At 37.5% G+C, this 20,214-nt stretch overlaps 2 protein-coding genes across 2 annotated transcripts in view; one reads left to right on the plus strand and one right to left on the minus strand.

The window, feature by feature from the left end:
- esn (espinas) overlaps positions 1–20,214 on the plus strand; it is a 39,451-nt gene that overhangs the window by 4,049 nt on the left and 15,188 nt on the right. The window contains exon 2 of the mRNA XM_068290994.1: positions 6,365–6,429. The gene's annotated coding sequence lies outside the window, so the exon portion shown is untranslated. The remainder of the gene's footprint in view (positions 1–6,364; positions 6,430–20,214) is intronic.
- Positions 2,378–2,966, minus strand: LOC137578233 (uncharacterized). Its single transcript, XM_068291903.1, has 3 exons — positions 2,865–2,966; positions 2,583–2,753; positions 2,378–2,527 (listed from the first exon to the last, which is right to left on the minus strand). The coding sequence occupies exons 1-3, from the start codon at positions 2,964–2,966 to the stop codon at positions 2,378–2,380; spliced, it is 423 nt and encodes a 140-aa protein (XP_068148004.1).

The raw sequence follows: 20,214 nt of genomic DNA on the forward strand, positions 1-20,214 counted from the left end.
AATCATAAGTATATCATGCTGGAAGTAAAATAAAATTACAGATCAACTTAAAGAAATTCCGAATTGCATTTCATTACTTACATTATAGGGACATGAGTGGTTCATGTTTGAATGTGTTTTAAAGTGTAGATATTCGTAAAAGACATTGGCCAAAGGTTTACGTCGCTTATTCCGAAAGAAGGTACAGACATCAAATTGAAGCATATATATAGGTTTGGCAGACGAAGAACGTCGCTTAACGTCAACACGTAACTATGGAAAAAGCAATACAACATGGTGTATTCAAATGAATAAGTAAGGCCGATTAACTTACTGTTATATTGGTCACAGGTTTCTGCAGCAATTTAGCCCAGACAGTTACTTCTTTAAGCTCTCGGTTCACAGGCTTCAAATCACACTGTGGAAAGTTCATAAAGGATAAATCCTTGCTTACGCACTCAATGCTAGTTACACGAACGACCAAGTCACATGGTCGTAAGTAAAGAAATAATCCGAAACTGAGTAGAGCAAAGCCAGAGAGATTCATTTTCGAGTAATATGCTCGTCAGTTAGTGATTTAACACTGAACCAATGAATCAAATAATGGAGTATATTTTTTGCTAAATTATATATTATAAATTAGCGGCATGGGCACAATTAAAATATATTTTGGGGGATACATACAATTCTGTAGGCTTTTTTTGAGAGTTTCATTTCATTCTACTCTGTATACCTCTTGTTAAATCCATGCCAGACAGAGTGATTAATTGTATTTTTGGGCAAATTTCATTTTAATGTGTTTCTAATATAAATTTAACTATCCAAGCCAAAAACGTATCAAGTTGAGCAAAAAGATTTTGTAAAACGATCTGACTTACAAATATAGAACAATGATCGAGTGACTAATGCTGTATATAAAAATCAAGTCAAATTAACGAAATCAAATTCGATTTCTTTTTATTAATATTCAGTTTTCTTTCATATTTTATGACCGCCAAGAATAAAAGTGTATGACAGTGTCAGTTATTATCAATTTTAGTCAACCAATTGAACATATGCCTTGACTATGGAACGCATTACATTGTAAACCGACCAATATAAATAGATCGCATAATTTCCTTTTTCAATGGGCAGACGAAGGTTAGTATCGTCATCAATACGTAAGCCATTTACCACCAAGTCATGCTATGGAAAATAGAAACAGAAAATGTTAAGCTAAGACCATTCTGTACCTAATATTCAACCTACATTGTAGGGACATGTATGATTTATATTCGAGTATTTGCCAAACTTAATAAAATCATACGTGAGGGTGGCCAAAGGATTGCGTCGTGTATTTCGCATAAAGGCACATGCATCTATTTCATACCAATATAGTGGCTTATAAGGATAATTGCGTCGTCTGATCTCGAAGCGTAGCTATTGTACGAAAAGTTTCCGATTAAATGACTCAAACAAAAATGACAACTTACTGTGACATTATCTACGGGTTTCTGAAACAATTTCACGTCTACGAAAATCTCCTTAACACCTCGACTCACTGGTTTCAGTTCACATCGTGTAAAATTTACATAGGCTGGATCAAGAACTTTGCATTCCATGCCAGTTGCACGTACAATTATGGCCTGGCTGAAATGCTTTTGAAATTGTATCAATCCAGGCAGAATCAAAAGCAGCCGATACAACATTTTGCCATTTGGCTCGAACTAAATGAGAATTTAAACTAAGCTATTTCGGTTCTTTGCTAATGACCATGTGATACTAATTATTTGCTTTAGTGAACATTGCAGTTGAATATATACATATGTATATGGTTATTAAAAGTATTTATTTTATTTGTTCCAAAAAAAAAGTTATGACCAATAATACAAATCAGTCTTAAATTGGAAGTAAAGGCGAAAATGCCTTTTAAGCTAAGAATTTATCAAAAGGGGAATATTTTTTATATATTTTTATAACGTGTGTGTAATTGTTAACTAACTTCTTAATCAAAGACTTTTTTATGAAGAAACACACAGGCTTGATGCAAAATTCTCAAATTGGAGTAAAATATTCTTGAATTCGTTTAAGAATCCCATGATTCTTTAGGTGACTGCGTTGAGGCCATTGAAAATTGTCTAGAAATCGAATCGTGATCTTTAATTTATAAGGTTCAGAATGTTATTAAAAAAAGGTTTTTCGAGGATTATCCATAATAATTTTCTTGGCCTTTATTTAAAGATGAAAAATATGTAATATCTGGGAAACCAGTTTCAAGTGAAACGCTACACAATTTAGTGTTATTTGCTGAAATTAGGGTACATTTTATAACAGATTAAAGTTGGGTGTCACTTAAAAGGTTGTTGATACGAGTCCCATGAATACTCTGTATATACACTCAAGATGAAGAAGATAAGGTCTAATCGCGAAATTCCAGATTTGCACTGAAAGTGCCACGTAACACATTGTAGGTATACAAGGTAATATCAACCGTATAGTCGCCCTTCTCAACCGGCAGATTAAATTTTAAATTCTTGTCTACGCGAAAGCGATCCAAAATTAAATCATGCTAAAGAATAAATACAATTTAGAAACGCTGATCAAATGGATAAATCATTACTTACATTGTAAGGGCAAGTGTGATTCATATTCGAGTGGGTGGCCAACTGAAGGAAATCATAGAAAGCATTTGCCAAAGGATTACGTTTCTTATTGCGCAAAAATGAACAAACATCGACCTCATATTTGTATATCGCCTGAGTAAAGTATCCTCGACGCCTAAACTCCAGACCGAACTAGAAGACAAATAATATTATTATTTATAAATGAAAGCTTGTTCTATAAGTATTATTTCTTATGAGTTGACTTACTGAAGCATTACTTATTGGTCTGTCAAATAATCTTACGATTATGGATATCTCCTTGACGCCACGACCCACTGACTTTAGTTGGCAGAGATCGATGCGAGCATAGGATATATTATTACTATTGCACTCAATGCGAGACATTCCAATGGTAAATCCTTGAATTAAATCATTTTGGTAAACAAAATAACTTATTAGCACCACAAACAACCGTAATCGCAGCATTCTGCTGGCTTATTGCATTAGTTGAAATTTTTCGACAATATCTATATAATGACAATAATTTTGTTAGAACAAGTCATTATCATATGGTAATCATTTGCCTCATTGATCATACACAAAAATTTTCCATTAGTGGTGAATTTAAATAGAACCCACCTTACTTTAAAACAACATAATCTCTTATTAGTTTATACATAAGTGAAGTTAGTAAGTCTGACGATAAGCCTAGATGTTTTGTGGGGTCAGAGGATTTGAAGATCTAGATAATCCCTATGATCAGCATTCGCATAAAAAACAACTTTTTTGTTTCATTTCTTCTACTTTGGCGCTTGGGGCGTGAAAAAGAACGCACAACGCACATCAACGGTGGGGACAAACATCACAGCACATCACGTGGCAACAGGCAACAGCAACAATGCCATAAATAACAAAGGCAAATGTTGCGACACACTTGTCACGAGGGGTGAGGAGTGCGGCAAGGTGAGGCAAAGAAGCAACCAAACCAGGAGGCAGTCAGTCGCCAGGCGGCAGGTGCTGGGATTGGGATTGGGACTGCGGCTGCGACTGGGACTTATGGGGGGAAATGTGCCGTTAGAAGCGCAGCAACAGTCGCCACCATGACAAACAAACACAATAGAAGCGTAGTGCAGGGGATGGGCTGTAATGGTGGGAGGGGGATGAGTGAGGCAAGAAAATATTTACAATCAAGTCGATTAACAAAAGGAAACCTTGTGACGCGCACTTTGAGTTGTTTTTTGTGTCCGCCATTCCCTCTTGCAGCTTCGTTCTTCTTTTTTTGTTCGCTTTTGCTTCTGCTTTTGCTTTTTTTAATTAAAAATCAGTAGACCCACGTACTCCTTCGCCCTACCGCCCCCCGTGACATCACGCACACACTCAGACACACACACACACACAACTGAAGACGACTGTCATCAACGCCATTTTGCAAATCAACGTAATCATTGCGCCTGGTTGTTTTGTCATTCCTACCCAAGCACATTTCATACAAAAATATTTTTCATAAATATTACGAAGCTTCTCCCCATTCTTCCCCATTCCCATTCCCGTTCCGTGTGCCATTGGCAGCACTTCAGACCGTTTTTGCCACTGTTCCCCAGCAACAGTAAACAGCAAACAGCAACAACAACAACAACAACAGCCACGGCGTCATCATTAGGGCTACATTTGCCGCCTACGCTGACTGCGTTGGTGTCTCCTGCTGACTTCCCTCCACTCCACTCCACTAGAATTTATGCTCTGTGCTTATTGTCTTAAGAGGAAGTTGCTTTAGAGGAATATAAGACTGAAAATTGGGATTGGATTCGGAATTGGGGATAGGGTTGGGTAGGGTAAGGTAGTCAGGGACTCACTATGGCAAGTGGTACGCACGCTGAGATTACTCCTCGTTGTTGCCACTGTAGTTAGTATGTGGTATGTCGAGCGCTGCACTATGGAATGTCTTTGATCAAACAATTTCGATGAGATCCTTTCGAAAAAGAAATTTACAAGGAGATTGTATGAAAAAATATGTGACTTTACAACATCTAAAGTGTTTTTGTAGACAACTTTTTAAAAGTTCAATTGAAATTCGTATTAGTTTACAGAACCAAATACTCAAATACTAAGTTCTTAAGTCCTCTAATAGTATTAGATAAATATTATTTACTAACCTATTATATATGTATATGTGTCATATCGATTGACAATTGCTGTCTTCTTAAAAAAAAGATCGATTTGGTTAAATAAAAACTTAAATCTAAGAAAAGAAAAAACTTATTTCCCCTTTTTTTAAGGTAAAACAAAAAAATTTACATATAAATTTTCATTTTGGGAATTACTTTTTAATCATTTTATGCAAATTTCTGCAATTTTAAATAGCTTTTCCACCGATAATTTTCCAATTTCCACCATTGTGCGTTCGCTTCCAAGTGGAAACAATTGAAGCCATTTCTTTTTGTAGCTTCTACTCACTTATCCGTCGCGCATTCGAGTGTGCCTCTTTGTCTCTGTCTCTGCCACCTTTCTCTTTTCCCTTTCCTGTTCTGGCTATAATTCTATATGTAAACTTTTATATATAATTTCGTTCCTCCTTTTTTTTTTTTTTTTTGCAATTTTTCACTTTACGACTTTCACGTTGTTTATGCAAATAAGCGAGAGAAATGCTATTTGAGTTTAGCTTGACAAAAAGTAAAGGCAAAATGAGAAAAAATATGTCGAAAATTATGATAACGCGATTGTCAACGGCAGCCTTGATTTTATTCCGTATATATATTTTGTATATATATATTTTTTGTTTCGTTTTGTGTTTGTCTTTTTTTCCCGCTGAGATACAGTTATGATTATGACAGGGCGCCATGTTGTCTGATGGCAAAAAGTTAATAACAAGTGAGAGATGTCCTGGCAGGACGAGGAGTTGAGGTCTTGCTACACGCCCCCACTCCCCCTTCTATGCACACGACACGTGCTGGCTACAAGCCACACAACAGTTTTTGTGTTCTTGTTGGTGTTGCTGTTGTTGTTGCTTTTTTTACAAAGTGTAAATTGTTTTAATACTTTTTAGTGCTTTATGGCGTCGCGTAGTTGGCGCTAGCAATCGGCGGCAGCTGCTGCAAAGTGAACTGACTGCCACAGCATCAGAGCCAACACGTGTACAATGCTCGTTGAAATCTCAACTTTTACGACCTTTTGCAATGGATGACGCAGCAGGGAAGGAAGCAAGGATCCCCGGTTGGATAATGTTGGTGGTGTACACATTATAGTAGATGTTTTACTAGAATTTCAGTTTCAGTTGGGGTTTGTTTTTTTCGGTTTTTTGTTTGTGTTGTTTTGTGACTCTTACCTGTTGGTGATGGTGTCCAAAACAGGCAATTGTCGCCGGGGACACGTTTTCAGCTGCCATCTGCCAAGTGCCAACTACATTTGCAGACATTTCACCCAACTGCCAACTGCCAAGGATCCTTCGTCTGCGTCTGTTGCTGTTTCTGTTGCTGCTGCGTGTCGCAAGTTTAATCAAAAAATTGTTTCATGAATTGTTCAGTTCAGTTTTATATTGTTTCAACTGTCAAATAAAGTTTTGACGCACTTTTTTCCTCATACTTACTTCGTCTCTCTTCAGTTGAATGCTGGTCTGACATTTGCCCTGCTGCTGGTAATTAAAATACTTTTGCTAGCATTCTGTTCATTTGCCTTTCCTCAATTAGTTGCACATTTTTTGGGTAATTTCCTCTCGCTCTCGCTCTGATGTGAGGGTGTGGGTGTGGGTGTGTGTTGGATGTATATAGAATAAATGTTTAACACTAATTTATTTGCTCTCATTACAGTTGGACAAACACTGAACTTTGGTTGAGGCAACGCAATGGCAAAGCGCATGGAAAAGTTCTGAAAAGTAAGTTTCTCTGAAGTAATTTTCTTTTGGAAATGTTTCCAACCATTAATGGGTAAAAGGGAAGCGAAATATGTATTTCAAGTTAAATTAGTTGGTAAAGATTTTTATTCATTTATTTATGGGTAAATGGTTTCTGCTTTCTGATTTGTTATAAACGAAATGATGGAATAGCCATTACATTTGCAATGAATATTTATGTTTAGAGTCCATGACTGATTGTTATCTATTTGACATCAATTTGTTAATTCTAAAGAGCCAATAAAGTCACTTGAAAGCGCTTAAAAATGGAATGGAAAAAAACAATGCCAAAAGATAGGTTTTGAGTCTTTTACAATTGAATCAGATTAGCAGAATAAAGTTAGCTAAAAGTGATTGATACGATTATCAATATTAAGGAATAAGTTTTAACTCCCAAAATTCATTCATCTTTATTCAGTTTCTGGAACCATTTAAATTAATTTCATTCTGCAAAACCATTTGTATTCATTTGTGGGCAAATTCAAAGTTAAATTCTAAATCAGCTACCCGTATTACAGTAGCATTAAAGACTTAAACTTAATTATTGGTTAAGATGTTGCTAATGTGTTAAACAATCAAACGCCCATTCTTTGATTCCCCTTACCTGTCTTCCTGTTTTGACTACCCCATCTCCATCAGTTGCTGCTGCTGCTGCTGCTGTCCAGTGGATTGAAATGGGTCAATCACTTACCAGGCCGAAATGTGTCAAATGGCCTGCAGCAGCCAATCAACAGGCCGAAAACGAACCAGTAGCCAGCACCAATAACTTGTAATAAATGCGGTTAAGAATTTCACTCAACAGTCACTCACTAATTCACTCACTCAGACACCTGCCATAGGAGTAAAACTGGCCTAAACGCTGAGAGTGAGGTAGGAAAAGAAAGACGCTTAACAGAGAAGAGAGCCATGGTGAAGTAGCTCACTCTTGGCTCAACGATCGTGGTGGCTGGTGTGTTGAGTTTGACCTGCACCAATCTGGCCAGTTTTGGCCATCAGCCAACTTTCTACGGCCGTTGCCAAAGATAGCAGCACTTCAGTTGTTTAAACAGCCTCAAAGCGAAAGGTCCGCACCGGCAAGACGATTGTAGATTCGATCGAACGTTCGGTCGTTCGTTTGTTTGATTGATTTCTGCTCACGTAATTAGAACAAACGGATAATTGGCCGTTAATTGCTTTGCCAGTTAGTTAGTTGGTCGTTTATAAGGCGATCTTCCCAGACCTATTTGCACTTGTTTGTTAATGTGTCAATTGCTTTGATTTATTAGTTTGTGATTGAGAAAAGTGCGCGCGCCTATTTAAGTATTTGTTGCAACATGTTGCCCAAGTTAACGAATAAACGTTGGTGGAAGAAGATCTGTTTGCCGCCGCATCAAACAGATCAGACGAAAAACTATCGCGATATTATTATATCAAGTGAGTGCTCTGTTTTGGCCAATACAACTAGCGGTAGTAGTTCGGATGGCAGCAGTGCCACAATCAGTCAAAACACAGGCGATAGTTTATCAAAATCGTCACAAACGGATCTGGGAAAACTTTTCCCCCCGAAATATGCCTAGCATTCGTCGTAGTCGACGTAGTCGCAGTGCCTCGGCGGAGAGAGTGGACAAGTTGTCCATCGAGCAGCAGCAGCAGCAATTGACTGCAGTGCCAGCAAAGTCACCACATCTGAGCAATCATCAGGCTCGTCTGTCCACGGTGACCAAGTTGAGTGTGAAAAAGACGTGCTCGAAACCAGCCAAATGCCTAGTCAAATCAGCAATAAAGACCAAAACGAAACCCAAACCAAAATTGACCCTAGCGCCTTATGACATAGCCTTGGAATTGCCGAGCTCAACGCCAGCACCGACCTTGGCCCTGGCTTTGACCCATTCGCAAATGCAACAAACAAAACAATTGACTCCCAGCAATGATGAACAATTCCATTCCTCGGGCATCTCGTGCAGTGGGGAGACCGATGACGATGTGGAAGTGGCAATGCTCACGGGTAGTCTTACCCCAGCCCAAGTGGCTAAAATGCAGCAAAAGACATTGGCTAATCCTGCTCCATTGCCCTTTACCGATTTGCGTAATTTGAATATGTGTCGCAATCGGAGTGCCGTTTGGCTAAACAATAAGGATACGGAACGGTTGATGCAGCAGCCACAACAAGATAGAAGGGATACTTTCTGCTATTTCAATATGGCCATTGCTGATGATATACAGTTAAGCGATATTGAAGAACAATTGGCCAGAATTGATGGGCAGCAGCAGCAGCAGCAGACGAGCAAGAAAGCAGCCCCAACAACAAAAATGCCGCTCCCACTGGAGGAGGGGGCTAAGAAGTAAGTGGAATTTAATCTATGTAAATGGAGGCCAAACCAAATTGGTTCGAAATGCATTTTGATGCGCTTTAAATACCTTTCGACTCATCCTCCTCTCTGTTCTGTTGGGCCATTAAAGTGGTGGGTTCAAATCAAATTTAATGGCCCAATTTAATGGCCAAGTCTTCTCTAGTTGAAAGTCACGAAAGCTTATCAAAACTGAAATGTAAATAAAATTATGACTAATATTATATTCCTCCTTTGACTTTGCTTAATTAAATAATTTATGCAGAAATTGGCAAAAAAAAAAAAATAAAAAAAAAAGCGAAAGAAAATGATAAACAAAGTTCATACAACTTAATTCACTATTCAAAAGCATCTCAGCTTCAGACTTAAAAAGGTGTTATTAATGCTTGGCTATTTGCCAAACTGACAACCAAACTTATTTATCAACTTGGCCAACAGCACGTGGCCAACAAGCTCCTCCAGCAGCTGCAGCCTTTGCTCCCTTTTCATTCTTCTTTAACAGGCAAATGAATTGCCGGCAACTAAGTGCCAACAGCAGCCAGTCACTCGAAAAAAAGAGAGACCAATGGAAAAAGGTTGTCCTCTTTGAGACTTAAATAAAGTTAAAAACTTTCAAACCGACTTCAGGGTCCAGTCAGTCAGTCAGTCTCCTTCTGCCTCCTGCTTCTGCTCCATCTTCTGTCGTTTTGTATTCCCATAAATTCCATATGTCGTTGTTAATAACATTGCATATTTAAAATTTGACTTCTTCTCTTTGCTGCACATGACTGAGTGACTGGGTGCCATGGCATCGATAAGTTATAAGATATGAGTATGGGTTTTTTGTACCCTTTCCAAAAAGGTTGACTTCGTTTTCCAATGTACGGTCACAAATTCGTATGTGCTGCGGACTCAATGGGTTTTAACCACAGAGTATTTACTTTGCACCTTATTTCTGGTATATAAATTTATAGACAAGGGTGTGGAAGAGATTGAAAAACTTCTAGAAACTCAATGTTCCAAAAAAGAAGATAAGAAGTAAAGATTGGTTTGGAAATATATTGGTTATTTGGAATTTTCAGTATCTATTATGCTAATATTCAACTAGTATAAACAGAGGCTACTTAAAAATGACTATATTTTATACTTACCTATGTAGATGTAGTTCTATAATCTTGGATACCTCAGTGATTGGACCTTACAAGCTCTAAACATCACCTTGCTTTAAAGAGTATAAAAACTTCGTTTGCAATCAAATCGAAAAGTCCATGGGATTTTTATTTATGCCCTTTTGTTTTGGGTCTCTCCCTCATTTTGATAACTTCATTTGCATTTTGCCAAGTGCAGATTTCAGAGATTTCATGTAACCTATTTGTAGCCTGAGTTATTTTCATAAATCTTGGCAAGCTGTTAATTAGATTTTTTAACCTAATAACCATAAAAATGCTGATTTGCTGATTAAAAATTGCCTGCATAAATTTTTAAAGGCTCACAAAGTTGGGCGAAACTCGAGATCCTGAGATACAAGCCCAACAGAGACTTCACCAACGCATAAGACCCATTTCCAAGGCGGCCCTACCATTCGACTCATTAGACGGGGCTATTAAATTTCCAACTTAAATCAATATTGACTGCGGCTACTTAAAGTGTAATTAAGCGTCTAGGCTTCTGCCTCTCTGCCTTTTAACACTCCCCTCCGCCCGTTGGTGGAACAACAAGAGCAAGCTGAAGATTACTTTGCATAGGAATTTGTTGGCCAGGTCGGTAGCGTCCACAATAAAATATAAGTACTAAATAAATAAGTCCCCTGAATGGCGACAGACTTAGTGTGCGGCATAGCCAGAAGTTGGCTATATCTTTGGTCCAGAGGCGGTCTCTCTCTGTAAGTTAATTGAAGTTGGCAAAAGGCAATGAAAAAACGAAACAACAGCAACAGGGAGGAGATATAAGTATGTGTACATACGTACATACATATCTACATATGTACATATAGAAGACCGGGTGGTCTGTCGGCATTGGAGCTTATCGTTTTACGATTTGCTTTGATTTAAAAACACAGAGCAATCGAGAGGAGAATGAAACGAAGTCACTGGTGAAGGGAGAGATCTACGCATTTGATTTTAATTGCATTCGATGTGCGCCTCATCCATGATATATGGCATTTTAATTGAAATTGGCAATAGCCAACAGAGCCACAGAGAAAGCTTTTGGGAGGTATGGCATTTCATCAAAATTTAACCGTTTTGCTGACATCTCGAGCTACGCCCTGAACATACAACCCAACTAGAAATGGGCGTTTGACTAATCTCTCAAGCTGTCTGCCAAAAATAAAATTAGAATTTCCCCTTCTAAGTATAAGAGTTTTTCAATTATTTCCCATGTCACTTAAGCTTGTTTACTTTTAATTAGAACGCTAGAAAAATGTTCAAAATGGTAATTAATAGTAAGTACTTAAACATTCTAAAATAACTAAACTGATTGTTAAATAATGGCTTTACTAATTTAGCACTGTATCAAGTAACATTATTACTAAGTATAGCAGTTAATTATGAAAAACCAACAACTAAAAATACGATGAATATTGAATAGTTTTAAAATGATGTAGAGTTGTCCACTGATTGATCAATTGATTTTTTTTGGAGTTGCTTAGAAACTGCTTTATGGCCCTCATTTCTTAGCAATTAAGCCACTAAAACCATTTTTAAGTTGGCTGTCAAAACTCTTTGTTCTCGCCTCAGTGGGTTGTCATTGTCTTTTCTCTTTTTATGTGTTTTTAGATTTCTTGTTTTATTATTGATTCAACACCCAATCCGTTGACCATAAAACAACATTAGTGGGAACTCAGAAATTTTGTTGAACAACTTGATTGATTTTGTTGGGGGAGAAAATTGAATTTTTGAAACAAAATCGAAAACCGCAAATAAAATTAGCGTCAAGGAGAGATAGAGACAGAGAGAGAGAGAGAGAGAGAGAGTGGCAGTTTTAAGAGAAGGGGAAAACAAATTGAAGGGCGTTTCTGTGTGTGGCTTATTATGTTTCCTGTTCCCCCTCGTTTTGGTTGTTGTTGTATTATTATTATTATTATTATTATGTTTCTTGTTTTCTTTTGATTTTTTGGTTACTTTGTTGTCGGTTCGCAACGCCAACACCAATTTGCCAGACATATACAAGCAATTTAGTGGGCAAAAGTTAGCAAGGAGATCTACCAATACCGCGAAAAAAAAGGTCGTGTCTGGTTTAGAACGTGTGTGTGTGTTAAGCGATGGCTAACCAGTTGTGGTTGTTGCTTTTGTTGTTGTTGTTGCTGAGTAATTTATGTTTAATTGAAAATGGCAAAAAAAAAAATGGGTAGAAAAAAAATAATTAATTAATTTAATGACCATCATTTAATATTACAATGAAAATTAAATGTAGGTGGATTGAAAAGGTAGCCAAACTCAAGTATTATGTCTGCCCGAGGGTCCAAAACATTAATGGCCAACATTTAATTGCAGAAAAAGGCCACAAAGATTAAATTTTATATCCACTTGCCGAAGCTGATATGCTCTTGAAATTTAACGATTAGAAAACACAAAGAGACCAAAACGTTTTAAAGATAATCATAAAATATTGGGTTAGGTGCAACAAACTCTGGGATCTAGTGAGGCAAGGTGTTGATTATCGATCCGAAGCCGAGTTTTAAAGATGAGAAAATGCAACTTATGTTATGAGATAATTTCTTTTGGTTACTTAGAACCAAACCGTGGAGAGCCAAAATCGATTTCTGTAATCGATATTAAGATTTGGTCTTGGCTTAAGAGAATTACACTTAGAGTCCTCTGTGGTCAACACTTGTGACCATTTCATTATAGTTAAATTTAATAATTCTTATTTTTTCAAACTGGTTTTTGATTTTTAAAGAATCCAGCATACCCCTTGTTAGTGTACATAAACCAAATGAAGAAAGAAACCTTTTAAACGGCCTACACACTTCAAACAGAAATTGATTTGTCATTGCTTGGGCAAAAATTACCACCAATCCATCAGTCTAATTCCTTATGAAATTCAAGCAAAAGTTTTTTTTTCATTCATATTTTGCTTTCTGGCCAAAATTTTGTGAAAGTGTCTGCTGCTGTTGCTGTTCGCCCGCACATATTGAGATCGCAGGCTTTGTAAGCCAACAAATTTTAAGTTGAAAATCGTGATTTTCTTGAAATATTTTTGCCACTTGTGACTTTGGTAGAAGAAAGCCTAACGAAAAAGAGAAAAAAACATAAATAAAATGCATTTGTTATTCATGTCCAAATGCCTTTTGCACAATTAAGTTAAGGAAACATGTGTAACAAGTGAGAGATTTTTAACCAGATAGACCAAAGAGACGTGAGTTGCATGGGTCAGCATCAATCCCAGTCTAAATCCAAGTACGAGTCCGAAACGCCTACGCGACTTGGGAGCTTTAATGAGCTTGGCCCAAACACTTGCTGATAAATTGAAGTCAAATCATCATATAGAAACCATTTACGGGGCAACTCAACTAAGAAACTAGGCGAGGAAATGCTCCAAGAAAATGCAACTGCAGCAACAGCATCTAACGGCAACTTTCTCATCATCATCAGCATCATCATCATCATCATCATCGACATCGACATCATTGGCTAACAAGATCCTGTTGGCAAGTAAAGCTAGTGCGAGCATTCAGGCTTCATTAGCAGCTTGCCACAATGTGTGTATGTAGAAGTAAATAGTAAAAGTTGCTGCAAGTTCTAACATTTTCGCTCTCAAGTGCAAAAAGAAAATAGAGATGAGTAGAAGAAACCAGAAAGCTGTGGCAAGTGAGACTTGCTTCCTGGTTGCACCCAAATGTGCATTAGTCTAATGCGAATGCGAAGGCATCTATGGGCATCTATGAGAAGATGGAGATGGAGATGAGGATGGGGATGGTGAAGGGGGCCAAGTCAAGACGCTTGGACACTCACGCCAAACATTTGATGACTTAATTGCGCATTTTAGCAGATACACATGAAATGCAGTCAGGGTAACTTTGTTTGGGGCTACATATATACACTGAGAAAAAGAAACTGCAAAAAACATTCATAAGACACATAAATAAGTTTTTGAAGCTTACTTAAAACCTATCTGAGGGATTTTCTTTTGCCAATTTCAAGTAATTTACCAAACAATAGAAACTGTAAATAACATTATTTTTTGATCGTTTTAAATGGTATTTTTGGGGTGTTTTTTGGGAAAAAAGGCCTTGCAGTGCATTGGAGGCTGAGAGTAGGAAAATTTAGCTTGGTTCCTGGTTGAATGCCACACAACTTTATTTTGACAGGCGGCGATTAGAGCAAGTCGCCTAGACTCGGATACCTCCTCTGGCTTTATTCTTCTTTTGTTAATTGAAATGTTGTTCGCAAGCCAAGTGATGCAGATTCTCAGACTGAGAGGCTGGGAGACTGATGCTGATGTTTGTTTGTCTATCTGTCTGCCAGTTGCCTTGTTGTTTTTGTCAGTTGTCATGTTTGTTTGGGGACCTACACGATTTTGACATTGGCATGGCCAATGCCATTACAGTTACAGTTAGAGTCTCTGCACTTGGAATTCGAAATTGGAGTTGAAGTTGCAGTTGCTTCAAGAGGAAGTCTCTTGGCGGCCGATCAAAGGCTTGTCCACATGCAAAAGATAATCCTTTTACGCCTCAATGGCATTCCAATTGAAAATTTTTCAAAATCTCCCCTACCCCCACAAATAACACATACTTGCTGCTGTGTGTGTGAGAAAGTATTGAACAGAAAGTTGTCTCTTGAATTGAGAGAGGCAGAGAGAGAGAGAGATGTGTTATGTTTGTATCTAATTTATTATAGGCCAGGCCAAGTGACTTCCGTTCCATTGCATCGCTTGGCTGGAGCGCATCCCGGTCATAGTCGAGTGATTAGCAGTTGAATGCAATGCGTTTTATGGTCAGCTGACTTTTGCTTGGCAAGTGCAAAAACCACAAGACACTCACACACCTTCAGTCCTTCTTCTGAGTCCCGAAACCATCTAGAGTGCCCCTCCAGCTTACTATCTTATTTTTTGGGGGGTAATTGCTTTTTTTGGTTTTAGGGGTTGCTTGCTAAGTGTTTCCCACGTTCCAACAGGTTTTTGGGTTTTGTTTTTGGTCTGCCCACCTGTTGTTGTCTTTGACCAGACCAACACCAGACACATCCATCAGTGTTCGCTTTTTGGAACTCTGGTCGCGTTTCATGGTTCGACGATTTCGTTTTTGAGTTGTTTTTTATTTTCGTCTTGTTTTTGTCATACACAGCTTAGAGAATGAAGTTTTGAAATGTGTTTTTCTTGTTCTCGTTGTTGTAATTTCTTATTCTGTTTTGTTCTCTTCCGATTTCTACGAAAATATTCTTCTTGACTGTGTCAATTATTGTATATTTTTGTGTTTTTTTTTTTTTTTTTTAACGCACTTTAATTTAATCAACTTATTGTATGTTTTTTTGTTCGTCTTCGTTTGCTTTGACTGCTTTGATGTGCCTTAATTTGATGTGAGAGGCAAAAGCAATTACATTTTATCGTCATCATCATCATCAGAAGTTAAAGCGCATCAAATTAGAGAGATAGAAGAGATATTTAATTTATGTCTTAAAGAACTGTGGGAGAAATGTTCTTTAGATATCATCCATTAATGTGTGTAGTTGTTATATCCCGTATCATTGGCCAGAGATCTCAAAAAGCAATTAGATGCCTGAGAAATAGTTCACATTGCAGCAAAACTGACAGCATGTTAGAAATTCCAATTCTACTTAAACAGTTCTCATTAATCATTCATTTAACTTGAACTTAAGTTGATTTCACTTTTTAAAATCTTCAATGAGATTATGTAAAATCAATTTAAATCTCATAAATACCAGCAAAATCACATTAATCAGCTATCAAATCGTTTTTCATTTACTTCCATTTTGTTAGACAAAAACCAATAAAAGCCACTAAAATTGGCCATCAACATGGTCTTAATGAAGGCAAGATTCATGGTTAGAGTAAACAAAACATAGAAGATGAGAAAACCAATAAAGAGCCACAACATAACAACATAAGAAAGAGGAATTACAGACGAAGAACAACATTTTGCATAAATTAGGATGAACCATGCAACATGAAAATCGCTGAAACGTGTCTACAACAGTTGATGACAGCGTGGCAAATACAAGGGGTGAGCTGAAGTAGACTCTCCATAATGGGGAGCAGCTTCTGCTCCTGCTGCATAAAATTACCCAAAAGCTGTTAATGACGGACATCAGACCAATAGACAGACAGACGACAGTAGCGAATCAGCGACGGCAGCAGCAGCAACAACAGCTCAAGCTGAAACTAAATTCTACTCAATGTTGAGTTGAGTCAAGTTTTTCATGCCACATGCAACAGGAATGTATAAAGTAAAGTCGAATTCTCTTTGGCATGTGGTCCTCTGCTATTTAATACCCTTTCACCAGATAAGGAGTATATCGAAGGTGCCAAATAACCAGACAACCAAAATGGATTAGATGATTCGGCAAAGTTAAGTTTCTAGCTTTAATGTGCTCTATTTTTTCCTTCTGATAGTTATTTTGCTCTCTCTTAAGTAATCTGAATCGTTAATAGTAAAGAAAGACTCTGCTTTGGAATCATATGTCTATAAGTTCTTCTTATATATCGGGCGGATCATTGAGGAAGTAATCATACATCAGACATCTTTCAGTTGTACTTCTATTTAAAAAAAATCCAACTCCTTTTCTTTCCTGCATCGGATTGGTTCCGATCGGATATCGAGTCTCCTTGCTAAGTGGTTTGTAGATTAGCTAATAAGTCACATATTGCCAAATTAAAACTAAGTTAAAGTTCAACTTTTGACATTGTATATGTCTTTTAAAAGCCAAAGATGATCTATTCTTTGATTTAGACTAATTGTAAAAGTCACTTAAAACGAATTAATTCGGCTTCTTTTCGGTATTTTAAGGGTATTTGAATTTCGTGAATGTTGGGTTAGGTTTGGCCTTCTCGTTGTTATTTGTGTTCGACTTTGGCGATTAATTATGCATTTTAGTGGCTACGATGTATCTTTCTGTCTCTCTTTCTTTCTCTCCCTGTATCCTAGTCTCTTCTGTTATGCTGTCTTCGCTTCGGCTAGGCTGTATCTGCATTTTGGCTCAGACTTAGAGACTTGGCTTATCAGCAGCTCTAACTAACGGTAGATTCTGCACTAAATCACTCCGCGGTACTTAAATAGGCGTAACATATCCCCACACACACTCCACACACACACACACACGCACACACTGAAAGAAAGAACTTGTGCAACGGGCCTGACAGGCACACAAAACTGTGTATTCATGTTTATAAAGAAAAAAATAGTAACAAAAAACCAGTAAGAAAAAAAAAATGCATAAAATTTTGAGAGACAGCACACACGTGTGTGCATGTGTGTAGCAGGTTATTGTTGTTGTTGTTGTTGTTGTTAGTTTTTATAATAGTTTCAGTTTGGTTTTTTGTTAGTTTTTCTTTATATTAGTTTGTTCGTTTTCCATAGGTACTGTTGGTTTCATGGCCTTTTGTGTGTGTGACGTAAACGCAGTCAAATGCCGGCAGTTAAGACAGGTCGCGGATAATGCATTTTGTGTGAGGAAGGAAAGAAATAAAAGAAAACAACGTTGCGGCAATGAAATGCTACACGCAACAAGGTCACGAATTCAGATTTCATAATAATGGCATACAGATTCGAGAGGAGGGGAAGGGCGACGGCCCCCAAGTGAGGCAAGTTCGATTTGATTTCATTCTGGAGCAGGGCGTGTCTTTTGGTAAATGGCTAGGCTTTAGAGTGGCAGGGAATCAGAGTCGGAGGCAGAGCTAGAGCAGATCGTGTGCTAGATAATCTCGAGTATTACGAAAGCCTAATACCCTAAACTGGTCTGAACTGACCAATTGTGAAAGTAATTTAATACGAATTGATTCGACTTCTTTTGGTTGTCGGCCTCCTCATTCTGCTTTTTTTCTGCTGCTCCTTTTCAATTATAAGGAATTGCATGTTACGTTTTAATTTCGTCTTGGGGTCTGCGTGTCGTAGTGCAACTCAGTTCTGTTTTTTTGTTTCATAAGAAAAAAAATTACCAATGGGAAACAGGTTGAGTTGTCTGTTGTTCCCCCTTCTCGCTTTTGTCTCTGGCTAAATGATTTTGAACCAGTTACGTGTGCCTACTCTGCTCTACTCTTCCCAGTTTTGATGCTCCTCCTTCTGCCCCACACACACACACACACAACTTTTTCTTCAGTTTTCTTCAGTTTCTGTGGAAACTGCGTGTCTAAAATTTAATGAAATCGTGAAAATATTGTGGAACGAACGAAACGAAACGATAGAAATGCAATCGATGATGGTCTTGGTGCTGGTTGTCTAGATAATTGAGATATTATTAGTTATATGGCACGGCTTTGGCATTTCGGATAACACCGAAACGTGCTGAAATTGCCTGAGTTGTTTCATTAATGAGCTGCAGATAGGATGAGAGAAAGAGATCTACACAAATTGGATAGACAAATCGATTTTAAACACACACACAGTTTTGAAATAACGGGCAAACACCTTAACTTGAGATCTGGTTTGTTGTCAGCGAGATATGGAAATAAGTTGTTCCTAATCCTTTCCAGAATTCATGCTTTACATTATTCTAAGCTCAATCATTTTCCATCTCACCAAATTTGCCTTTCGCTCATTTCTCATTAGCCTCAATGTGACATCAAAAATGTTTTTCCTCTACATATATTACCATATGCTAAGTGTGTCATTGCAATTGAACGAAACTCCCATCAAGGAAATGACAGACATCAGACCAAATAAACTGAACAAATCTTCTTAACCCAAATTGATAGGCCAACATATGGCAAATTCCATACACATAGCGAGTGTCCGAGGCCAAAATGAATAATTTTTGCGTATGTTGCCTGGTAGAAACAAAAAAATTGACATTAAATGCAGAAATTGCCAGTTAACAGGTTTTTTCGGTTTCTCAGTTTTTCTTAGTTGGCCAAAAAAAGAGAAAATCAACTAAGCCGACAGAAAACCAAAAACCATATTTGGCTACGATTTTATCTGGCGCTTGGCCACTGTTTATTTACTTGTGGGTTTGTTTGTTCGCCCCATCAAAGTCAATCTCAATTCACTTGTGACAGATTATAATGCCTTTGACTTTGATCGATTTAGAAAGCACCTTTTGGAATTGCAAGCCTCAGAGTTTTGCCCAACCAAAAAGAAATGAAATGAAATGAAATTTGCATTGGAAAAGCAAATAGCAAAACGAAAATGTAACAAAACACATAAAACTTTCTCCATCCGTCACAGACGCGTCACACATGTTTATACTTATTATGAACTTAGTTTTTGTGTCTGTTGGATATAATGATATTTTCTTTTCCCCATCCCCCTCCACCAACCAAAAACATAAACTGTGATCTCTGATCTGTGGCATAGTGGACAGCCAACGCCGCCACCACATGAAGGTGTTAATGGTAGTCATCCATCTATCAAGTGCATGATGGATATGGATATATGTATGGGGATAGTCACATATTTACCTACCGCTGCAGACATTCACTTTCCGTTCGCTACAAACAATAGCATGGCGAAGGTTAAACTAAGTTTCGATTTTATCTTTAATTTGCATAATGTTACAAGAGATATTTTTTTTTGGTTTTTTTTTTTTTTTTATTTTTGATGGCTAAAAGATCCGGCGAAATTAAGAGCTTCTGTTGTGAACGTTTCTCACGTTGATTAGTAAATCCATGAGTGGGTTTTAGACTAAATATTTCTGTTTAAGTTAGCATGTTGTTCATGCTCCAAATGTGTGGCAATTTGATAGGTAGGTAGGTACGTACATACATATATGAAATCATTTATTTTTGTGAATGAAAACTCAAGCACCATGGCATAAGACAGACTTTAACATGCACCACACGACATTAAGTCAAACAAATGACTTTAATTACAAAATAGCAACAACAGCAACACAAACAAAGTTATAAAACCTAATTTCAAGTGTATTGTCGACTAGAAAATACTCTGTTAAGACAACAAACCCAAGATACCGATACTAGATATTTAGAAAAAGATGAAATTTATAAAGATAAACAGACCTAGACTGTGTTTAGGCATATTTATTTGAACTAATACTTAAAGCTTCCATCTGTAGCATGTTTCAGGCAACTCTTCCATACCTAGAGGGTATTAACACCTCGGTCCAATGAAATTGAATTAAAACTGAAACATGATCAAGCTTTATTTTTCGAGTTGACTCCCTATGAATCTCCATTTCTCTCACTTGTATTCTGTGTGCCATATGTATGTATGTTTTTACTGCTGGAATTTGTTAAGGTGGGCTCTTTGGTTGGCTGCCTCATCTCGCAGATGCACACATGCCACAAATTGAGTGAAAGTCCATAGCACTGAAAGCGGCAAGTAAGAAGATTC

Source organism: Drosophila tropicalis, unplaced genomic scaffold (assembly GCF_018151085.1).
Source record: "Drosophila tropicalis isolate 14030-0801.00 unplaced genomic scaffold, ASM1815108v1 contig_593, whole genome shotgun sequence".
In the NCBI taxonomy this organism is placed as follows: domain Eukaryota; kingdom Metazoa; phylum Arthropoda; class Insecta; order Diptera; family Drosophilidae; genus Drosophila; species Drosophila tropicalis.

Bases quoted from the DNA above. Each gene is read 5' to 3' on its own strand.
- LOC137578233 (XM_068291903.1), bottom strand. From the start codon at position 2,966: ATGTCTCGCATTGAGTGCAATAGTAATAATATATCCTATGCTCGCATC. The intron at 2,754-2,864 runs GTAAGATTATTT...TTTGTCTTCTAG, and splicing joins TCAAGGAGATATCCATAATC to TTCGGTCTGGAGTTTAGGCG. The intron at 2,528-2,582 runs GTAAGTAATGAT...TTTATTCTTTAG, and splicing joins ATCACACTTGCCCTTACAAT to CATGATTTAATTTTGGATCG.